General features: G+C 45.6%; 1 protein-coding gene across 1 annotated transcript in view; it reads left to right on the top strand.

Moving 5' to 3' along the window:
* The first annotated feature begins 3,605 nt into the window (after positions 1 to 3,605).
* Positions 3,606 to 19,432, top strand: part of LOC124545152 — a 194,332-nt gene continuing 178,505 nt past the window's right edge. Inside the window, exon 1 of the mRNA XM_047123985.1 lies at positions 3,606 to 3,849. Within this exon, the coding sequence (XP_046979941.1) occupies positions 3,738 to 3,849 (112 nt within the window). The 5' untranslated portion in view covers positions 3,606 to 3,737. The remainder of the gene's footprint in view (positions 3,850 to 19,432) is intronic.

Below are 19,432 nucleotides of genomic sequence, written 5' to 3'. Positions count from 1 at the left end.
GCTGTAGATTTCTGTGCTGGGCCATAAACAAGTGTCAGCGTGCGAACCATTAAAACAAAACATCACTGATATCGGCTTTCGGAGCTGAAGACCCCCTCGTGTACCCTTGATGACTGCATGACACAAAGCACGGCCTCGACTGGCCCGTCAGCACCGAGACTGGACTGTTGATGACGGAAACATGGAGGTGTACGGGTATGGAGATAACCTCATGAATTCATGAACCGTACATGTCAACAGGGGACTGTTCAAGCTGCAGGAGGCTCTGTAATGGTGTGGGGCGCGTGCAATTGGAGTGATATGGGACCCCTGATACGTCTAGATACGACTCCGACAGGTTGCACGTACGTAAGCACCCTGTCTGATCACCTGCATCCATTCATGTCCATTGTACATTCCGACTGACTTGGGCAATTCCAGCAGGACAATGCGGCACCCCAAACGCCGAGAGCTGCTACAGAGTGGCTCCAGGAACAATCTTCTGAGTTTAAACACTTCCACTGGCCACCAAACTCCCCAGACATGAACATTATTGAGCATATCTGCGATGCCTTACAAAGTACTATTCAGAAGAGATCTCCATCCCCTCGTACTCTTACGGATTTATGGACAGCCGTGCAGGATACATGCTGTCAGTTCCCTCCAGCTCCACTGCAGACATTGGTCGAGTCCATGCCACGTCATTTTCGGCACTTCTGCGTGCTCACGGAGGCCCTACACGACATTAGGCAGGTGTACCAGTTTCTTTGATTCTTCAGTGTAAATCCCTGCTTCTGTGGCATTTTCAGAGGAATTCTTGTTATATACTAAGCAAAGCAGAAGTTGCAGACCTGTTTGATGGTCACTACGCAAGTGCGGGGGTGGAGTACGACTTTTGATATTTTTAAAAACATTGGGAAACCGATATATCGATATTTAAAAAATATCATATCAGCCCTCAATATATATAGAAAAATACTTTTGATACATCGACAGAAAAGGTATCGACGTACTGACCAAAAAAATGTCGGCTGTACATTGTAAATATACTGCCAGTTGTAGAGCTGTATATTTAATTATTGATTTATTATTAGGTATTGTGTACTTCAACAACCTAGCAGCCTGCTTATCCCTCTCAGAGCAAGAATTGAAAGGGAAACGATGCACATTCATGCTTGGTCATAAACACATTGCTGACAATGGTAACTGCCTGTAAGTGGCACAGTAAAAGATATCCGCTGGGTTCGTCGTTACGTTTCGTCACATATCGGATCTGCCCCGAACATTTCACGTCGGCTCTCCTGTTTTTTTCATTTCTGCAAACGGCAGCAACCTACCAGTTGTCTCGTCAAAGTTGCGTGGTGAAGTTAAACGCTGCAGTTTCTGTTGGTAGCGCCGCCCACCGATTACGTCAGCATTTCCCCTCACACGTCTCCACCGACTGCAATACCAATCTTGTTATTTAGTTTTTTGTTCATCAGTTTGAGCAGCTGTTTTTGAAGGATGCTGATGTGAAGAAATAGTACACTAGCTGCGTTAAAATTTTTTTTTTTAACGAGACTGGTCTGCTATTTCTCCACATCGGATATCTTGTTATCGCATTCACACTGCACACTCATTGCAATCAGACTTCTTTGTTTGCTTCACACAGTCAACTAGAGACTGGACGTGATGAAAGCTGAAAAGTGGTAGCCCTCGCCAGCCCGAGTGGCCGAGCGGTTCTAGGCGCTTCAGTCTGGAGCCGCGCGACCGCTATGGTCGCAGGTTCGAATCCTGCCTCGGGCATGGATGTGTGTGATGTGCGTAGGTTAGTTAGGTAGTAGTTCTAAGACCTAGGGGACTGATGACTCAGATGTTAAGTCCCATAGCGCTCAGAGCCATTTGAACCATCTGGTAGCCCTTCTTCACAGAGTAAAAGCGAAATTATATTGTACAACAGTTTCAAAAGAGCAACTTCAAATATTTATCGAAAATTGCGAAAAAATATAAAATAAAAATATCAGCACTCAACATCGATATTTTGTTGAAATAATATTGCTGATATATATCGATATTTTTTTGGAAAAATTGTCAGCACATCGATATATTATCAACAGCCCTAGCATGGCGGGCTATACTCGACATTTACAAAAGTATGAGTGTAGGCCTCAGTTTGGAAAGGCACTTCACCTGCAGCACTCGGCATTTCGCCGGCAGCGCCTGACCGTAACCCCCACCACTACTGCTCTCCTCACGCATGCCCTGACGACAGGGCACGTTATTCTGCACATTTATTTTATTTAGCGTATGGCAAGTACAAATCACGTTTACAGAGAAATAAGCTGCTACAATAACTTTATAACTTTGGCACTAAAAACAAGACATAAAGAATTAAATACAGTTATGTCATGAACAACATATATATAATTACAAATTAACATTTAGGTTTTTAATATATTGAACTGCACTTCGAGTCGCATCCAGGAAGTCCGTTGTTTGACCTGAGTGGGCTCTCAGAGGGCACTCTGCAATGATGTGCCGGATCGTCTGCTTCTCAGCGCCGCAGTCGCACTTTGGGGATGGTGCTCTTCCCCATTTGTGTAGAGAGTCCGCACTTCGACCGTGGCCCGTCCTGAGCCTGTTGAGCATGGTGCAGGTTTTACGTGGTAAGCCAAAGCCTGGAGGTCTGTTGGACGGTTTCAGTAAGTTGTTTACCTGTGGTGGTGCTGATCCTTCCCATTCCACTTTCCAGCATTCTTCAAGACAGAAACCGTTTTCCTCCAGGTCTTTGGCCCTTATGGATGTCTAGAGCGCAGTCGATCTCTGTCAATGCCATTGCTCAAAGTGTCAATCGGAAGTTGCGGGTTGTCTTGTATTTTTTTTAAATTCTCTGAGAAGCGCATGTTCTCTTCGTAAGTGAGGTGGCGGTATGTGGCTCAGTACAGGTAGCCAGTGAATGGGGGTTGATTTTATTGTACCTGAAATAATCCTCATAGTTTGGTTCAGTACTGTGTCCACCATCTTGGTGTGAGCGCTCTTTAGCCAAACAGGGGAACAGTACTCTGCCGCAGAGTAGACAAGTCCCAAAGCAGAGGCGGAGGAGCCCCAGCTGGTACCACATGCTCTACTACACAAACTGACAATTTTGGCCATTTGATATACATTCAGCAACAGCCAATATTCTACTAATCAAAGCAGAGGTGGCAGATCTGTCTGAATGGTCACTATGGAAGTGTGGGTACGGAGGGACTACACAAAACATTTACCAAACTTCCCCTCCAGCGCTCGGCATTTTTCTTGAAGCGCCTGCCTGCAACCCCCACCACTACCGCTCTCCTCACGCGTGCCCTGACGACTGTGCATCCACCGGGCACGTTATTCTGCGCGGACCCTACCACATAAAATGTTTTCCAGCTGTGCTGAGAATTTTGGCCGTTTGGTGTACATTCAGTGAACAGCCAATACGCTGCTGTACTTTGACGGAAACCGCGTAGGCGTGGCGACGGAAGCTAGAGCGAGAACGTAGCTAGGCAGCGGGCGTCTTTCCGAGACGTCGCTCCCTGTGCGATTCCGTCGCAGGTGCCCCGTCAGCTGACGCAAGGACAGGCGGCTGGAGGCTGGGCTGTGCTGTTGTTGTGCGGGGGCAACAGGTGCGCGTGGGCAGCGGGCTGTGCTGTGCTGTGCTTTGCTGCGGCCGACTTTCGCCGCACCCGCCAGTTCGCGCCGAGTCGCCGGCGAGCGTACACCCAGAGTTCCGCCAGCTGCCGCTGCTCTTCCACATGTCTATCGCGATGCAGGCGCTGCTGCTGCTGGCGGCGGCTTCGATGCTGTCCGCCGCACTGGGCAGGCCCACCCTCTACCACGTCAACGACAACGACAAGCTAGAGCCAGGTAACTCGCTACCGCATCTCGCCATCCCTCCGCTACGTCTCTCACACCTTTAGAGAGTTCCATATATACTGCGTCATTTCCTTCATTCATCATTTCGTTTCGGTCCTAATGTGTTCACCAACTTGGTGTCAGACATAAATCTGGGGCAGCAAGTACGAGGGACATTTCAAAAATTACGCACGCTAACAGTTTTCGCTTACACGTTTATTTACGTTTCTTCGGCGTCTCTTTACAGTCTTTCAGTGTAGTCTACCTCCTTCTCTATGACTGAGCCCCAACGTCTCGGAAGCTCTTATTATTCCATCCAGGGCACCTCTTCATATGTCGAATGGCTCGGGTAATGTGATAGAAAGCTCTTCCAGAGAAGGGTAACGACGTCCATGCACAGCTTTTTTCAACTTTGGGAACCAGTCGAAGTCTGGTGTACCCATGTCCAGGCTGTCAGGAGGATGTGGCAACACTCCCAATTCGTATTCGCGCAGTTTCGGTCCACAACATTGCCGATATGCGGATGAGCTTTGTCGTGGAGAACGAATGGCCCAGCCTCGAGCAACTGACGTTTTACGTCAAGTTACGATAGTACACTGCTGTGATATTCGTTGCACATGGGACTCTGTTTGTCATGATGGTTCAAATGGCACTAAGCACTATGAGACTTAACATCGGAGGTCTTCAGTCCCCTAGACTCAGAACTACTTAAACCTAACTAACCTAAAGACATCACACACATCCATGCCCGAGGCAGGATTGGAACCTGCGACCGTAGCAGCCGCGTGGTTCCTGACTGAAGCGTCCAGAACCGCTCGACTACAGCGGCCGCACTGTCATCTACATCTACATGATTACTCTGCAATTCACATTTAAGTGCTTGGCAGAGGGTTCATCGAACCACAATCATACTATCTCTACCATTCCACTCCCGAACAGCGCGCGGGAAAAACGAACACCTAAACCTTTCTGTTCGAGTTCTGATTTCTCTTATTTTATTTTGATGATCATTCCTACCTATGTAGGTTGGGCCCAACAAAATATTTTCGCCTTCGGATAATTCCTTGGTGATCATGAGCAAAAATCATCGTTTCATTGAGCTTTCATTAAGCACGTTGAAATTGTTTTGGACGTGGAGAATCTGAAGCTCTCCACTCACTGGACTGTGATTCCGACTCGGGTTCGAAGTCTCTAATCCTCGTTTCATCAACAGCGACAGTCTGAGACAAGAATCCTTGGCCTTCACGGCCGAATCGTTGTTTGAGCAAGGTTGCAATGTCCCGGCGTTTTCAGCGGTCAAACTGTGTGGGGCCCATCTCGCAGAATTTTTTCTCCGCTTCAAATCATTTGCCAGAATACGCAATACTGATGTTCCGGGAATTCCCGTGGCTTCAGACAGTTTCTCACAAATGGCACTACGGTCTTCGTCAACAGCATCTGCCACAAGTTTCACGCTTCGTTCATCTGTTGACGTTCTTGGCCTTCCAGGTCTTGGATTATCCTCTGTACTCATACGACCACCACGAAAACGATTAGCCCAACGTGAAACTGCACTATGGTCCGCTATGTACTCACCATTAACTTCACTTAAGGCCCTGTCAGATTTTTGCCGCGTAAAGTTTCGATCTTGATGTATGACCTCCGGTCTTTCACAGTGCCCGAGACTCCTGCAGGATTCATTTCTGCCTCTCGCCACGTTAGAGTAAACAGCAAAAAAACAAAAATGAAGTGTTTCTTCCTCAAGCTCCTAACTGCATCTGACGTAATCTTCATTTTTCCTGCGTCAAACATTTCACAGCAATACCAACCTGTGCATTATTAACGAAATGTCCCTCGTAGTTTCTGTTACGAGGTGGTTTGCTTGCACGCAGCACCTGCATAGACTCATCAAAGGACCGAATAGGATTAGCGAACATTGTGGCAAGATTGATGACAACATAGATAAGCAAGAATTTAAAGTAATTCATTGATAGAAACATAACATTTCTCGGTTTTACTATGACGATAGTGCGTGGCATTAGCTAAAGCTTCAGTTGCACTAAACTGTGTTTAACGCTAATCTAGTGCTCAATCCAATGAATGATAACTCGATCATTTGTAGAATATCAGCGTGGCTCTCACTGGTGTTCACTGTAGACGCGGTCCTGATGCTGCCTCAAGGTGCTGTTGATACGAGGGTGGCTTCATATGTGTGGTAAAAAAGCAAGAAAAATGTTTGTAAACAACTCACCTTACTTCTCGACATAGCCTCCATTGGGCAATATACGCAAGGCCCAGTGATCCTGCAGCTTCTTCATCGCATCGGAAAAATACGTTCTCTCAAATTTTGCGAAATACTCGTTGACTCCAACTGTCGCTTCTACATCTGCGTCTACACAGATACTCCGCAAGCCACGGTGCGGTGCGTGGCGGAGGGTACCCAGTGCCACTATTAGGCGTTTCCCTTCCCGTTCCATTCGCAAATAGAGCGAGGGACAACGACGATCTACATGTCTCCGTATGAGCCCTGACTTCTCGTACAGTATCTTCGTGGTCCTCATGCGCGATACATGTAGAATGATTCAAACAAAAGTTCTCTAAATTTTCTTAATAGTGTTCCTCGAAAAGAACGTCGTCTTTCCTCCAGGGATTCCCATTTGAGTTCCCGAAGCATCTCCGGGATACTTACGTGTTGTTTGAACCTACCGATAACAAATCTAGCAGCCCGCCTCTGAATTGCTTCGATGTCCTTATTGAATCCGACCAGGTACGGATCTCAAACTCTAAAGCAGTATTCAAGAATAGGTCGCACCAGCGTCGTACATGCGTTCTCGTTTACAGTTGAACCACACTTTCCTAAAATTCTCCCAATAAACCAAAGTCGACCATTCGCTTCCCCTACCACAGTACTCGCAGAGCCCGTTCCACCTCATATCGCTTTGCGGCGTTAAGCCCAGATATTTAAACGACGTGACTGTGTGATGCAGTGCACTGCTAAAGCTGTATCCGAAAATTAAAGGCTTGTTTTTCTTACTCACCGGCATTAACTTACATTTTTCGTCATTTAGAGCTAGCTGCAGATTTCTGACAACCGTCCGCCAAATCACGACAGCTGTCCTATCACACTTCCCTGCGGCACTCCAGACTCTGAAGAACTTTTCTCTGATGAACACTCGCCGAGCCACTGACATATCTTTGAACTTATTCCATATGCTCGTACCTTCGTTAACAGCCTGCAGTGGGGCACCGTGTCAAATGCTTTCCGGAATTCTAGAAATATGGAGTTTGTCTGTTGCCTTTCATCCATAGCCCGCAGTATATAGTCTGAGAAAAGGGCGAGCTGAGTTTCACAGGACCGATGCTTTCTAAAACAATGCTGATTCGTGAACATAAGCTTCCTAATCCTAGAACACATTATGAGTTCGAATACAATAAACTTCACAGAAGCACTCCTGCTCTCGCTTCTGTGAAGTTTGGAAAAGTAGGAGACAAGGTACTGGCAGAAATAAAGCTACGAGGACGGGGCGGGTAGCTCAGTTGGTAGAGCAGTTGCCTACGAAAGGCAAAGGTGCCGAGTTCGAGTCTCGGTCCGTCATACGGTTTTAATCTGCCAGGAAGTTTCATATCAGCGCACACTCCGCTGCAGAATGAAAATCTCATTCTGGATGGATCTTATCCTTCGCAGTACAACATCGTGACCACACAACCACGACGCCTTAGCTACTCAAATGTGTTCGATCTTATACGTCTTGAGCTTGGACTATTAACTCCTTCTATTTTCTTGTTTTTTCACTGTTCAGTACACCTTCCTATTTTCATGCGTGATCTGTGTTCAGTTTTTGACGGGTTATCCACTGGGCCATCTTGCCACCAAATCAGAGGGGGATGCGATGGAGAGTTTCCCTTCTCAGTAGCGCAGAACGCCACTAAAGGAGCAAAGGCGAGACTACTCAGGTCGTTGACAGAGTGGTACGTTGTGTGGTAACACTTTCTCGGTAACAGGCGCAAAGTTGCAGCTGTGTCAGGCCAGAACGTAATGCTGCAGAAGGCATCCGAATTTCTCTGCTGTTCAGATTCGAGAATATTTTTCCACAGTAGCGACATGTCATTTGAAATTGTTTGACGTCAGCATTCTACCCGTCTTGTACACATGAGAAGCCTAGGTGGCCATACGACAATAAGAACCTTCGTCTCCATTCCTCGTTGTGTCGTGCTCCCTGTTGCGTGAATACTAGTCGTGTTGCTAAAATCAGGTGATGAATTTAGTGGATTACGATAGAAGGATGTAGGCGGTGTGACATGCGGCTATCGGTCGGTCTGGGAGGCACGCATAGCCGAAGCGGTTATGACGGCTGCTTTCGATAAGCGGGCAGTCCGTGATCGAGTGCTATTCTGGCACAGATTTTCATACATCAGTATTGTGTAGTAGATCTGTAAACAATACAGCTGATGTCAAAGAATTCGCAGACAGCAAATTAATGTCGAAAATATTTCGTACACCTGTGCTTCGTCAACCGTATCTGTTCTTTCAGACAAATATGCAAGAAATGGCGTCACATGAAACATACTTACACCGTTTTCTGACCGGTGCAAGTTTATCGTTTTATTTCTGTATACACATTACAGTAAAAAATTTGTTACTGCCGTATACATTGTACGGTGGATCATAATTTATAGCGTAAACGGACACGTGCGAAATGAACGCATGCGTGTGTGAAGGAACAGACCTGACGATTGCAGCCTGTGATAAATACATTGCTGTGACAAAAGTCACGGGTTAGCGATGTGCGCATATACAGGGTGTTACAAAAAGGTACGGCCAAACCTTCAGGAAACGTTCCTCACACACAAAGAAAGAAAATATGTTATGTGGACATGTGTCCGGAAACGCTTACTTTCCATGTTACAGCTCATTTTATTACTTCTCTTCAAATCACATTAATCATGGAATGGAAACACACAGCAACAGATCGTACCAACGTGACTTCAAACACTTTGTTACAGGAAATGTTCAAAATGTCCTCCGTTAGCGAGGATACACTCATCCAACCTCCGTCGCACGGAATCCCTGATGCGCTGATGCAGCCCTGGAGAATGGCGTATTGTATCACAGCCGTCCACAATACGAGCACGAAGAGTCTCTACATTTGGTACCGGGGTTGCGTAGACAAGAGCTTTCAAATGCCTCCATAAATGAAAGTCAAGAGGGTTGAGGTCAGGAGAGCGTGGAGGCCATGGAATTGATCCGCCTCTACCAATCCATCGGTCAACGAATCTGTTGTTGAGAAGCGTACGAACACTTCGACTGAAATGTGCAGGAGCTCCATCGTGCATCAACCACATGTTGTGTCGTACTTGTAGAGGCACATGTTCTAGCAGCACAGGTAGAGTATCCCGTACGAAATCATGGCGGTGAATCATGGAAGTACAGTACATACTGACTAAACTGGCCGGCCGGGGTGGCCGAGCGGTTCTAGGCGCTACAGTCTGGAACCGAGCTACCGCTACGGTCGCAGGTTCGAATCCTGCCTCGGGCATGGATGTGTGTGATGTCCTTAGGTTAGTTAGGTTTAAGTAGTTCTAAGTTCTAGGGGAGTGATGACCTTAAAAGTTAAGTCCCATAGTGCTCAGAGCCATTTGATTTTGAACTGACGAAACTAAAATGAGCTCTGACATGGAAATTAAGCGTTTCCGGACACATGTCCACATAACATCTTTTCTTTATTTGTGTGTGAGGAATGTTTCCTGAAAGTTTGGCCGTACCTTTTTGTAACACCCTGTATAGACGGGACTAGTACCGCGTACACTTGGTATATAAGGGCAGTGCATCGTCGAAGCTGTCATTTGTACTCGGGAGGTTCGTGAGAAAGGGTGACTATGCCCGCAAGACGGGAATTAACAGACTTTGAACGCGGATGATAGCTAGTGCTAGGCGCATGAGACAGTCCTTTTCGGAAATCGTTAGGAAATTCAAAATTCCGCGATCCACAATGCCAAGAGTGTACCGAGAATACCACATTTCATGCATCACCTCTCACCACAGACAACACAGTGGCCGACGGCCTTCATTTAACGACCGACAGCAGCGGCGTTTGCGTCGAGTTGTCAGTGCTAACAGACAAGCAACACTGTGTGAAATAACTGCACAAATTGACGTGGGACGTACAACGAACGTGTCTTTTAGGTCAGTGCGGCGAAATTTGGCATTTATGGGCTCTGGCAGCAGACGACCGACGCGAGTGCCTTTACTAACAGCAGGACGTCGAATGCAGCGCCTCTCCCGGGCTGGTGACCGTATAGGTTAGACCATAGACGACTGCCTGGACGACTGGAAACACGTCGACTGGTCAGATGAGTCTCGATTTCAGTTGGTATGGCTCGAATGTGGCGCGGACCCCACGAAGCCATGGAACCAAGTTGTCAAGCAAATGGCGCATCCATAATGTGTTTACATGGAATGGACTCGTGTGGTCCAACTGAACCTATCATTGACTGGAAATAGTTACATTCAGCCACTTGGAGAACACTTGCAGCCATTCGTGGACTTCATGATTCGAAACAACGTTGGGAAGTTTATTGGTGAAAACGAGCCATGTCACCGGGCTACAATAGCTCGTGAGTCGTTTGAAGAACATTCTGGATAATTCGAGCGAATGATTTGGCTACAGACATCCCCCGACGTGAATCGCATCGAACATACATGGTATGTAATCGAGGGGTCAGTTCGTGCCAAAAGTCTGCAGCAGCAATTATGGACGGATGTAGGGGCAGGGTGGCTCAATATTTCTGCAAGGAATTTCCGACGACTTGTTGAGTCCATGCCACATCGAACTGCTACACTACGCCGGGAACAAGGAGGTCCGACATATTAGTAGGACCTATCCCATGACATGTGTCATCTCAATGTATTACGAAATAGATTCGCGTTTTGCGAATCTGGATTGACGTCAACTTTTGTGACTACGAAGATTTGTGCCAGATCGGAACTCGAACTCGGACTTCCCGCTTATCGCGAGGCTTCGGCTATCCGAGCACGCTTCCAGGACCACCCCAAACTTCCATATGTCACCGAGTCTACAAACCTTACCCTCTCACATTTCATGATTCCCGCACGTGGCGAGACAAATATTTTATCGCGATTTTAGTACATCATTGATGGCTACAGTATATGTGTTTATACTGCTCTAATCGTAAGAACTGTGACTGTTCTTTCAGACATACACCTATGTCCCAACAACATTACTCGTATAATGTGAAGATAATGACGCTGTATAAACACAGACATTCTAAACGTCAATGATGTATCCTTGCGTTGTCGGGCTAAAATGACTATGAAATAGTTGTCTCTCCCTGTGCGGGAATCACGAAACGTGCGTGACATGTGGAATTTCGGGTCAATCCTGGAAACGCGCTCGGATAGTCGAAATCATTGAGGCGAACGCTCGCGATAAGGGAGAAAACTGGGTTCCAGTCCCAGTCTGGCACAAATTTTCATCTGTCACAAACAGCTGGCATCACTCTGGATTCCCAAAATGCGAATCCGTATCGTAAGAGTTTCCTAGTCTTTGCTTCAAACATGTAGATGTGATAGATCACGTGATGATGAACAACTTTTGTTTGAGACAAAATATTTGCTGACAGCCATGCGACGACGAGATTTCACCGAACTCGCAGGGTCTATTAACCAGTAATGCTGCATGCTACCTATTCCATAAGCTCATAGAGCGATTTTCAATAGGAAAAAGTTCGAAATAAGTATCACAAGAAAAGATATTTTAGAAGCAAAGCAGGAACTTGGTGGGTCTTGCCCCACAAAAAAAAAAAAAAAAAAAAAAAAATGGTTCAAATGGCTCTGAACACTATGGGACTTAACATCGGTGGTCATCAGTCCGCTAGAACTTAGAACTACTTAAACCTAACTAACCTAAGGACATCACACAAATCCATGCCCGAGGCAGGATTCGAACCTGCGACCGTAGCGGTCACGCGGTTGCAGACTGAAGCGCCTAGAACCCACGGCCTTGCCCCACACATGCGGCACAGATAGCTGGATGACCAGCAACACAAAAGGCGCACGCACACCGCAGAGCGCGTATACCCCGCCACCCTTCAGGGGCACAACCAAAACAAAACACCACTTAGCGTCTTGTGGAAGCATTAACGAACACTGTCTGTCACGTGTCCCCATGACGTGATCTATCACCCATAGACGTTGAAGCAAAGACTTTGAAACACCCTGTGTACATTTTCCGACGAACAACATTTTCCCAATTTCATTTGGTGTTCATTCTAGAAAAGTATGAGATTTAATGCTGTCGTTACTCAGCGCTAGGTAGTATCTTTGCAGTATACAAAACGAAATTCATGAATTAAAATACAGTTTTACGTCAGCAAGCCAAATGAGATTATTAGATCTCACTATTAAGGCTGCTCAACAGATACTATCATTATGGAAGTCAGTGTTAATACTATACAGTGCTTTACTAGTGAAAATAATGCGCAACGATAAAAGACTAACAGTATAGCATATACGTTATACTTGGCCCTTTTAAGTACTGTACAGTCAGATAAGATCTGGTGAGTTGAAATATGAAATAAATGTCTATAACTTAGACATAGAGAAAGCATATTTGAATTGGTTTACACATAGCATTGTACCAGATAGTTAGGTTTTATGAACTTTACACTTAAAAATCTTGAATGCTTGGTGGTCCGCAGCTTTCATATATTTATGAAAACAAATCTTCTATAGACCACAGCACAAGAAGTTTTATTTGCCAAAATAGGTTTTCGGATTTATAGCCCATCAGCAGTGGCTTCTGATACAGAGAGACAAACAGCTGTGTGTGCATCGATTTCTACAAAATGATAAGTGTACTTACTTACATTATGTACTTCTATAGCACTGACGTGCTTGTCAGTTAATACGACAGCATCTGAAATGTGTCCTATAATGTAATATACAGTTTGTCATGTACGTTATTGCCGTTAAAGTTTTGGATAGCCACAATTTTTGATAGTGTTTGACATAACTGTCACATAGAGTAAACATGGAACTGACTGGTCAAGGAGTCTCTATTTCCTGTCTTGTTGTTTCTAAGATCATGAATGTCTGTGACATGTATTCTTATAATCATGTAAATTACAATGTTAATACGATTGACTTGTGAAGATAGAATATAAGAAAGGTATGAGAATGCAAAATAATCCAACGTATCACGTCAAATTAAACAATTTTTACGTGCAGGACACAAACTCCAAACCAAAATTTTCGCTTAAAACACTGTAGAAATTTTGTATATGCATCCTATTCTGTAAGTCTGTTTATTCATAAAGTGTATAATCTGATTGTTTTGCCATAAGTGTGTATATTTCAGTTTCTTCTAGAATATTTAGTAACCTGTCTTTTTCTGCTTAGCGGAGAATGTCATTACCAGAATGCTTGTATTATCGCTGAGTGCTAAGGGTTTGGGTCCACTAACGTTAGTATTCCTCTAAATCTGGCTTGGAAATTTCTCCGTTTGCCAACACAAAATTTATCACAATCACTGTATGATACCTGTTATATATCTGAATCATATCGATATTGTGTATAAGGCGTGATTTTACATTGCAGTCTAATGTTTCGAAACAAATGACTTATTTTAACATAAATGTGACCCCAGTATGGTAAGGCTATAATCTTTTTCTGTTTCCTTGCTCTTTTCTAATGTAATCTGATATTTACTCTTACTCTGTTCTTCGTGTTTTTTGTGTGTATAATGTCATAACTAGTTTTGGGCCATTGCCATTGTGAAATGCTACCTCCTCCAGTTTAGTACTCGCCTCGTTTAAAGGTATTTGATTAACCTGTCAATTGCTGAGCGGAAATATTGTGGTGTCACCGCCAGACACCACACTTGCTAGGTGGTAGCCTTTAAATCGGCCGCGGTCCGTTAGTTTACGTCGGACCCGCGTGTCGCCACTGTCAGTGATTGCAGACCGAGCGCCGCCACACGGCAGGTCTAGAGAGACTTCCTAGCACTCGCCCCACTGGTACAGCCGACTTTGCTAGCGATGGTTCACTGAAAAATTGCGCTCTCATTTGCCGAGACGATAGTTAGCATAGCCTTCAGCTACATCATTTGCTACGACATAGCAAGGCGCCATTATCATTTGCTGTTTATCTTGTGATGCATGTACCGTCAGACCGATGTTTACCAATTACGGATTAAAGTTAAGTATTCCAGAAGCTACGTACTTTTTTTACTAGACTCAACTCCTTTAACTGTTCCAGACCTCACGCCAGCCTGCGTGAGCTTAAACGCGTGCCTTTCGGCTATCTCATAGTGGATTGGGTGTCTGACCAAGTCACAACAAATATGCCTCTTTATGGAATCGTGGATGGCAAGAATTGCTGTGAATCTTGCAGTCGGATGTATTAGGTTTTCGGAATAATGTAAACGCCATGACCTTTCAGTTCCATGTTTACTCTTTGTGACAGTTACGTCAAACATTATCAAGAATTGTCAGTACCTAAAACTTTGACAGTAATAACGTACACGCCAAACTTTGTACTATGTTATAGTACATATTTCAGATCCTGTCGTATTAACTGACAAGTATGTCATTGCTGTAGAAGTTCATAACGTAAGTACACTTACATTACTGGCTCTGAGCACTACGCGACTTAACTTCTGAGGTCATCAGTCGCCTAGAACTTAGAACTAATTAAACCTAACTAACCTAAGGACATCACACAGGTCCATGCCCGAGGCAGGATTCAAACCTGCGACCGTAGCGGTCGCTCGGTTCCAGACTGTAGCGCCTAGAACCGCACGGCCACTCCGGCCGGCCCTTACATTACTGCTATATGCGTACAGTTCTCATTTTATAGAAATCGATGCACATCCAGTTGTTTGTCTCTTTGTATCAGACGCTACTGATGATGGGTTATAAACCGGAAAACTGGTTTTGGGAAATGAAACGTTTCTAGTGCAGCTCATGGTGTACAGATGTCTTTTAATAAATTTATATACGGTTATACAAACGCAAATGTGATAAAGGTGACTATTACATTGTTTACTTATATAGGACATAATAACAGATAAAATATGCTGTAGTTGCTTGTTACATTCTTTGCGTATTTTGAGTCAGGAGAAACAATTCGTAGTCTATCGTTCACTGGCCCTGTAATCCACACAACACCGTGGAAATGTTGTCACTTTTTTCTGCGTTTGCAGTAGGGTATCCGAGAGATGCGCGCGCAACACTCGATTCTCTTGTGCTGCGGACAAATTCCGAGTAAACGCGTCTCGATGCAACTGCGTCAAGGTCCGGTAAACGTAGGTCTTCACGTGACACCGCACGAAAGCACCAAGGCGAGCGGGTCTGGTGATGATGTGAACACCAAGAGAGTGGCCGAAGAACGTACTTCCATCCGTGTGTGCTCTTCAGGTGATGCGATCTTGGACAGAGGGCGCTTCTCCACGGAATTCATTCGAAAGACAGCGCAACACACCACTTCCTAGGCGCGTGTGTGTGGGCGCATTGCCGCTGCAAGTTTGGTTCGATATGTGTGGTAAAAAAGGAATAAAAATGTTTGTTTCGTAAACAGCTCACCTTATTTCTCGACATAGCTGCCTTTGAAGCATACACGCTTGGTCCAGCTATCTCTAGCTCTTTTATCCCATCGCAAAAAAAGTAATCGTTGGCTTCAACTATTACTACCTCCTTTGATGAAAATTTCTTTCCAGCAAGCAAAGTTTCAAGTGACTTTGGGCTAAGTTTGATGGCTGTGGAATCAATTAAAAGCCCAGTTCATGCACTTTCGCCATTGCTATCGGAGATGTGTGGGATGGTGTATTATGCTGGTGAAAGAACACATTTTTGTGTGCCAACCCTGGTCTTTTTCCAGCCAACGCAAGTTTCAAACGATCCCAAAATTAAGCATAATAATATTCAGTTATGGTTCCGCCTTTTCTCGAGTAATTTCTGAGGATTATTCCTTGGGAATCTCAACAAAAAAAAACAAAAAAAAACGTGGATGTTACCTTACCAGCTGACAAAATTGTCTTTGCCTCCTCTGGTGCACTTTCATCAGCCGTTGTCCATTGTTTAGACTGCCCTTTGACCGTAGTGCGTAACGAAGGGTACAGCTTTCGTCAACAGTCACAAATCGACGCAAAAAGTCTTGCGGATTCCGATTAAATGTCGCCAGACATTGTGTTGAAATGTAGTGCCGGGGGCCCTTTTGATCGACTGTGAGCAATCAGAGCATCCACCTTGCACACAGCTCCTTCGTAGATAATTCCCTGCGCAGGATATTATGCACTTGCTCAGCTGAGATGCCTAAAGTATCATCAGTCTCACAAAATTTTATTTGGCGACAATGCATCAGCGTATCATGAACTTTATAATGACCTCAACTGCTCGGCCGGAGCGCACTTCCACTTCGGTGGCTGTCGGACCACGTTTGAATTCATTAATCCAACAGTAAATGATGGTGCAGAGTCCGGCGAGCTTCGTCCAGTCCAGTTCTGTTTTGATCTGTGCGACAACCCAGCCCTTGTAATGAAAATGTTTAATAACAGCACGACACTCAGTTTTCTCCATTTTCAGTCGCAGTCGATACACCAACAAACGGCTGTCAACAATGAACTGTACGCTATGTATTGTTGAAATTCTTTATATTATCCTTGGAATAATCAAGCTTACCAACTATGAATATGCAACAAAAATTTTGAGTTCTTTCGTGGCAATTTACCAGACTTATTAAACCGCCCTCGTATTGTGAATGCCGGAGCCAGTTTCTGCTGTCAAACGCTTTTGTTCTGTCTCGAGAGACCAGGCTGGTCTGCCCTTAGTCCTTCTGAACGGGTTGCGGCCTGAGCTGTTTCAAGGCGAGTTCTTTCCCCGAGATGGTGAGGGTTTTCCAGCATCTGTTCGAAGTGAACTTTGAAAAGTCCAGCCGGGAAAGAGTACTTTACTGACGACTGCCGCTAGTGGGAGCAGGAAGCGGCGAATTCTGTTGCTGAGGCTGACTGGTTGAGAGTGCTGAACGATTAATAATTTCGTAGAACGGACTGGAGCACGTGGAATCGACCGGCCGGCCACCAGTCAGTGTGAGCTGCAGAATTTGTGCACCAACGAGGAGTTTTTTTCGTGACTAACCGAGTGGTTTTTCGAAAGTGGAGAGTCTGCAGGAAACGGAGGTACGCTCCCTTGCGTGGTCTTGGAATTATGTTCAGCCGTTTTCAGGTTTTTCGAGACGGGTGTTGTGGCTTAGTGAGTGTGGACGTGCTAATTACAAACAGACGGCGTAGCAGAGAGAGGAGTCATCAGCGAGAAGTGATGTTTGTTAACAGCGGCGGATATCCTGAGGTTTGACTGAAGCCAATAAGCCCCTTTTTCCATGAAATATAGTATCTTTATGTGACTTTTTCCTGTTTGTCTTCGAATAATATTACTAATTTCTTGTTGTGATTTATTATCGGCGGTAGTTGCCAGTAACTAGCTGAAGGCGCTACATGAACAGCTAGCGGTGAACATACACTACGAAAAAAAATTAGTACATCCTTTTAGAGGTTTCCATATCGCTCAAGATTTATTGTTGCAACAGTGCATATGGAGTACACGAATTGATTACATTTTCAGATAAGTAGCACAAGCAGATCTGAGGTACCAGGTTTAGACCCACGGTGAAACTTCCATATTAGTGCGTGTTGTAGCGTCCACGGTCGCATCCAGTCGGTCGTACAGATGGCCGCATACTGTACTGGGATACGTTAGTCCGCAGCTCGTGGTCGTGCGGTAGCGTTCTCGCTTCCCGCGCCCGAGTTCCTGGGTTCGATTCCCGGCGGGGTCAGGGATTTTCTCTGCCTCGTGATGACTGGGTGTTGTGTGATGTCCTTAGGTTAGTTAGGTTTAAGTAGTTCTAAGTTCTAGGGGACTGATGACCATAGATGTTAAGTCCCATAGTGCTCAGAGCCATTTGAACCATTTCGGATACGTTGTTCCACGGCTGCTCGACCTGTTCACGCGGTTCTGTGAGAGTTGTTAGGTGAGCAGTAGCACGAGTCACTTCTTACCCAATCATATCCCGCACGTGATGGATTGGAGACAAGTCTGGAATCATGCTGGCCAGAGAAGTTACTGCACGTCTTGCACAGCACATTAAGTTTCACGGGCAGTATGTGGGCGAGTTATTCTGTTATAACAACACATCGCGTTGCAAGACTGGCAAAAGAACGGGTCTAACAACATTCTGCACGTACCGAATGCTGGTTAGTTTCGCCTCCAGAAACACCAAAAGCGACCGAGAGTTGTAGTTTACCTCACACGAGACCATAAGGCCTATGGTGGGGCAAATGTGTCTTGGATAAAAGAGCTCTATGAGACAGTACTCACCACGTCTAGTCGTACCCACAAGTGGTGGTGGTTGTTGGGATGTTTAAGGGGGACTAAACAGCTAAGGTCATCAGTCCCCCAAACCCACAAGTAACCATCACTTGGGTGCAGGCACAATCTGCTTTCACTGATGAAGACCACGGCGCGCCATTCCATCTTCCAAGTGATCCTCTGACGGCAGCAGCCGAGCCGCGCCCGTCGGTGCTGTGGCGTGACTGGAAGACAGGCTAGAGGTGTGCGTGCCTCTAATCCCAGTGCTAGTAACCAGTTCGCTACAGTGTGTTGTCCTGTGCTGTGGTAGCTGTACGATCTGCCTCTGCTGCGGCGATGTTGGTGGGCGTCTGTGCTGTGTGGACATCCAAGACCTCCTCTTCAGGTGTGAGAATGTGACCACTGATACCAGCATCGTTGCACAGCTAACGCAGGATATCCAACTCGTGCGGAATTTTTCCGAAAATACCACCCTGCGACTCGGAGGGGCCCCAAAGTGACTCCTTACAAACACGCTCAGTTGGCTGTTGGAAGGACGAGAGCATCTCCGTGGCAAGGTTGTCTCCTTGCTTCACACGCTTGTACCACACTGAGCCTTCTGGCCGTGTACACAGATGTTGTTCTTGTAGCTATGCCGCTACTCTATCTGTTAGCGGACGACGTTGAAACCATTATCAGTACATCTTGTAAATCCCAAGTGGCATAGCGGTCATCGTATCAAAACAGACGTCGTCTTTCCAGGTGTACTAATTTTCTTTGCGCCAGTGTATTGCAGTTCAATGGCCGGCCGAAGTGGCCGTGCGGTTAAAGGCGCTGCAGTCTGGAACCGCAAGACCGCTACGGGCGCAGGTTCGAGTCCTGCCTCGGGCATGGATGTTTTTGATGTCCTTAGATTAGTTAGGTTTAAGTAGTTCTAAGTTCTAGGGGACTAATGACCTCAGCAGTTGAGTCCCATAGTGCTCAGAGCCATTTGAACCATTTATTGCAGTTCAATGGTCAGCTCTCGGAATCTTCTTGAAATTAATTACACAGCAAAAAGGCTTTTAATTATTCACTTTGCTGTAGTGAGAAGTTTATCCTTGTCTCTCGGGGCGAAGCGATGCTGCCGAACCTTGATTAGACTATTTTAATACTTAGCTGAGAAGAGAACTAAACCGGGCCCGCCAATCAACGTACAACAATAGAGATACATCTGTTTTGGCCAATATACATGAGTTAACATATTTGTTTCAAGCAA

The sequence above is a fragment of the Schistocerca americana genome, chromosome 8 (genome assembly GCF_021461395.2).
Source record: "Schistocerca americana isolate TAMUIC-IGC-003095 chromosome 8, iqSchAmer2.1, whole genome shotgun sequence".
Classification (NCBI taxonomy): Eukaryota; Metazoa; Arthropoda; class Insecta; order Orthoptera; family Acrididae; genus Schistocerca; species Schistocerca americana.
This window is presented reverse-complemented; position numbering and strand designations above follow the sequence as displayed.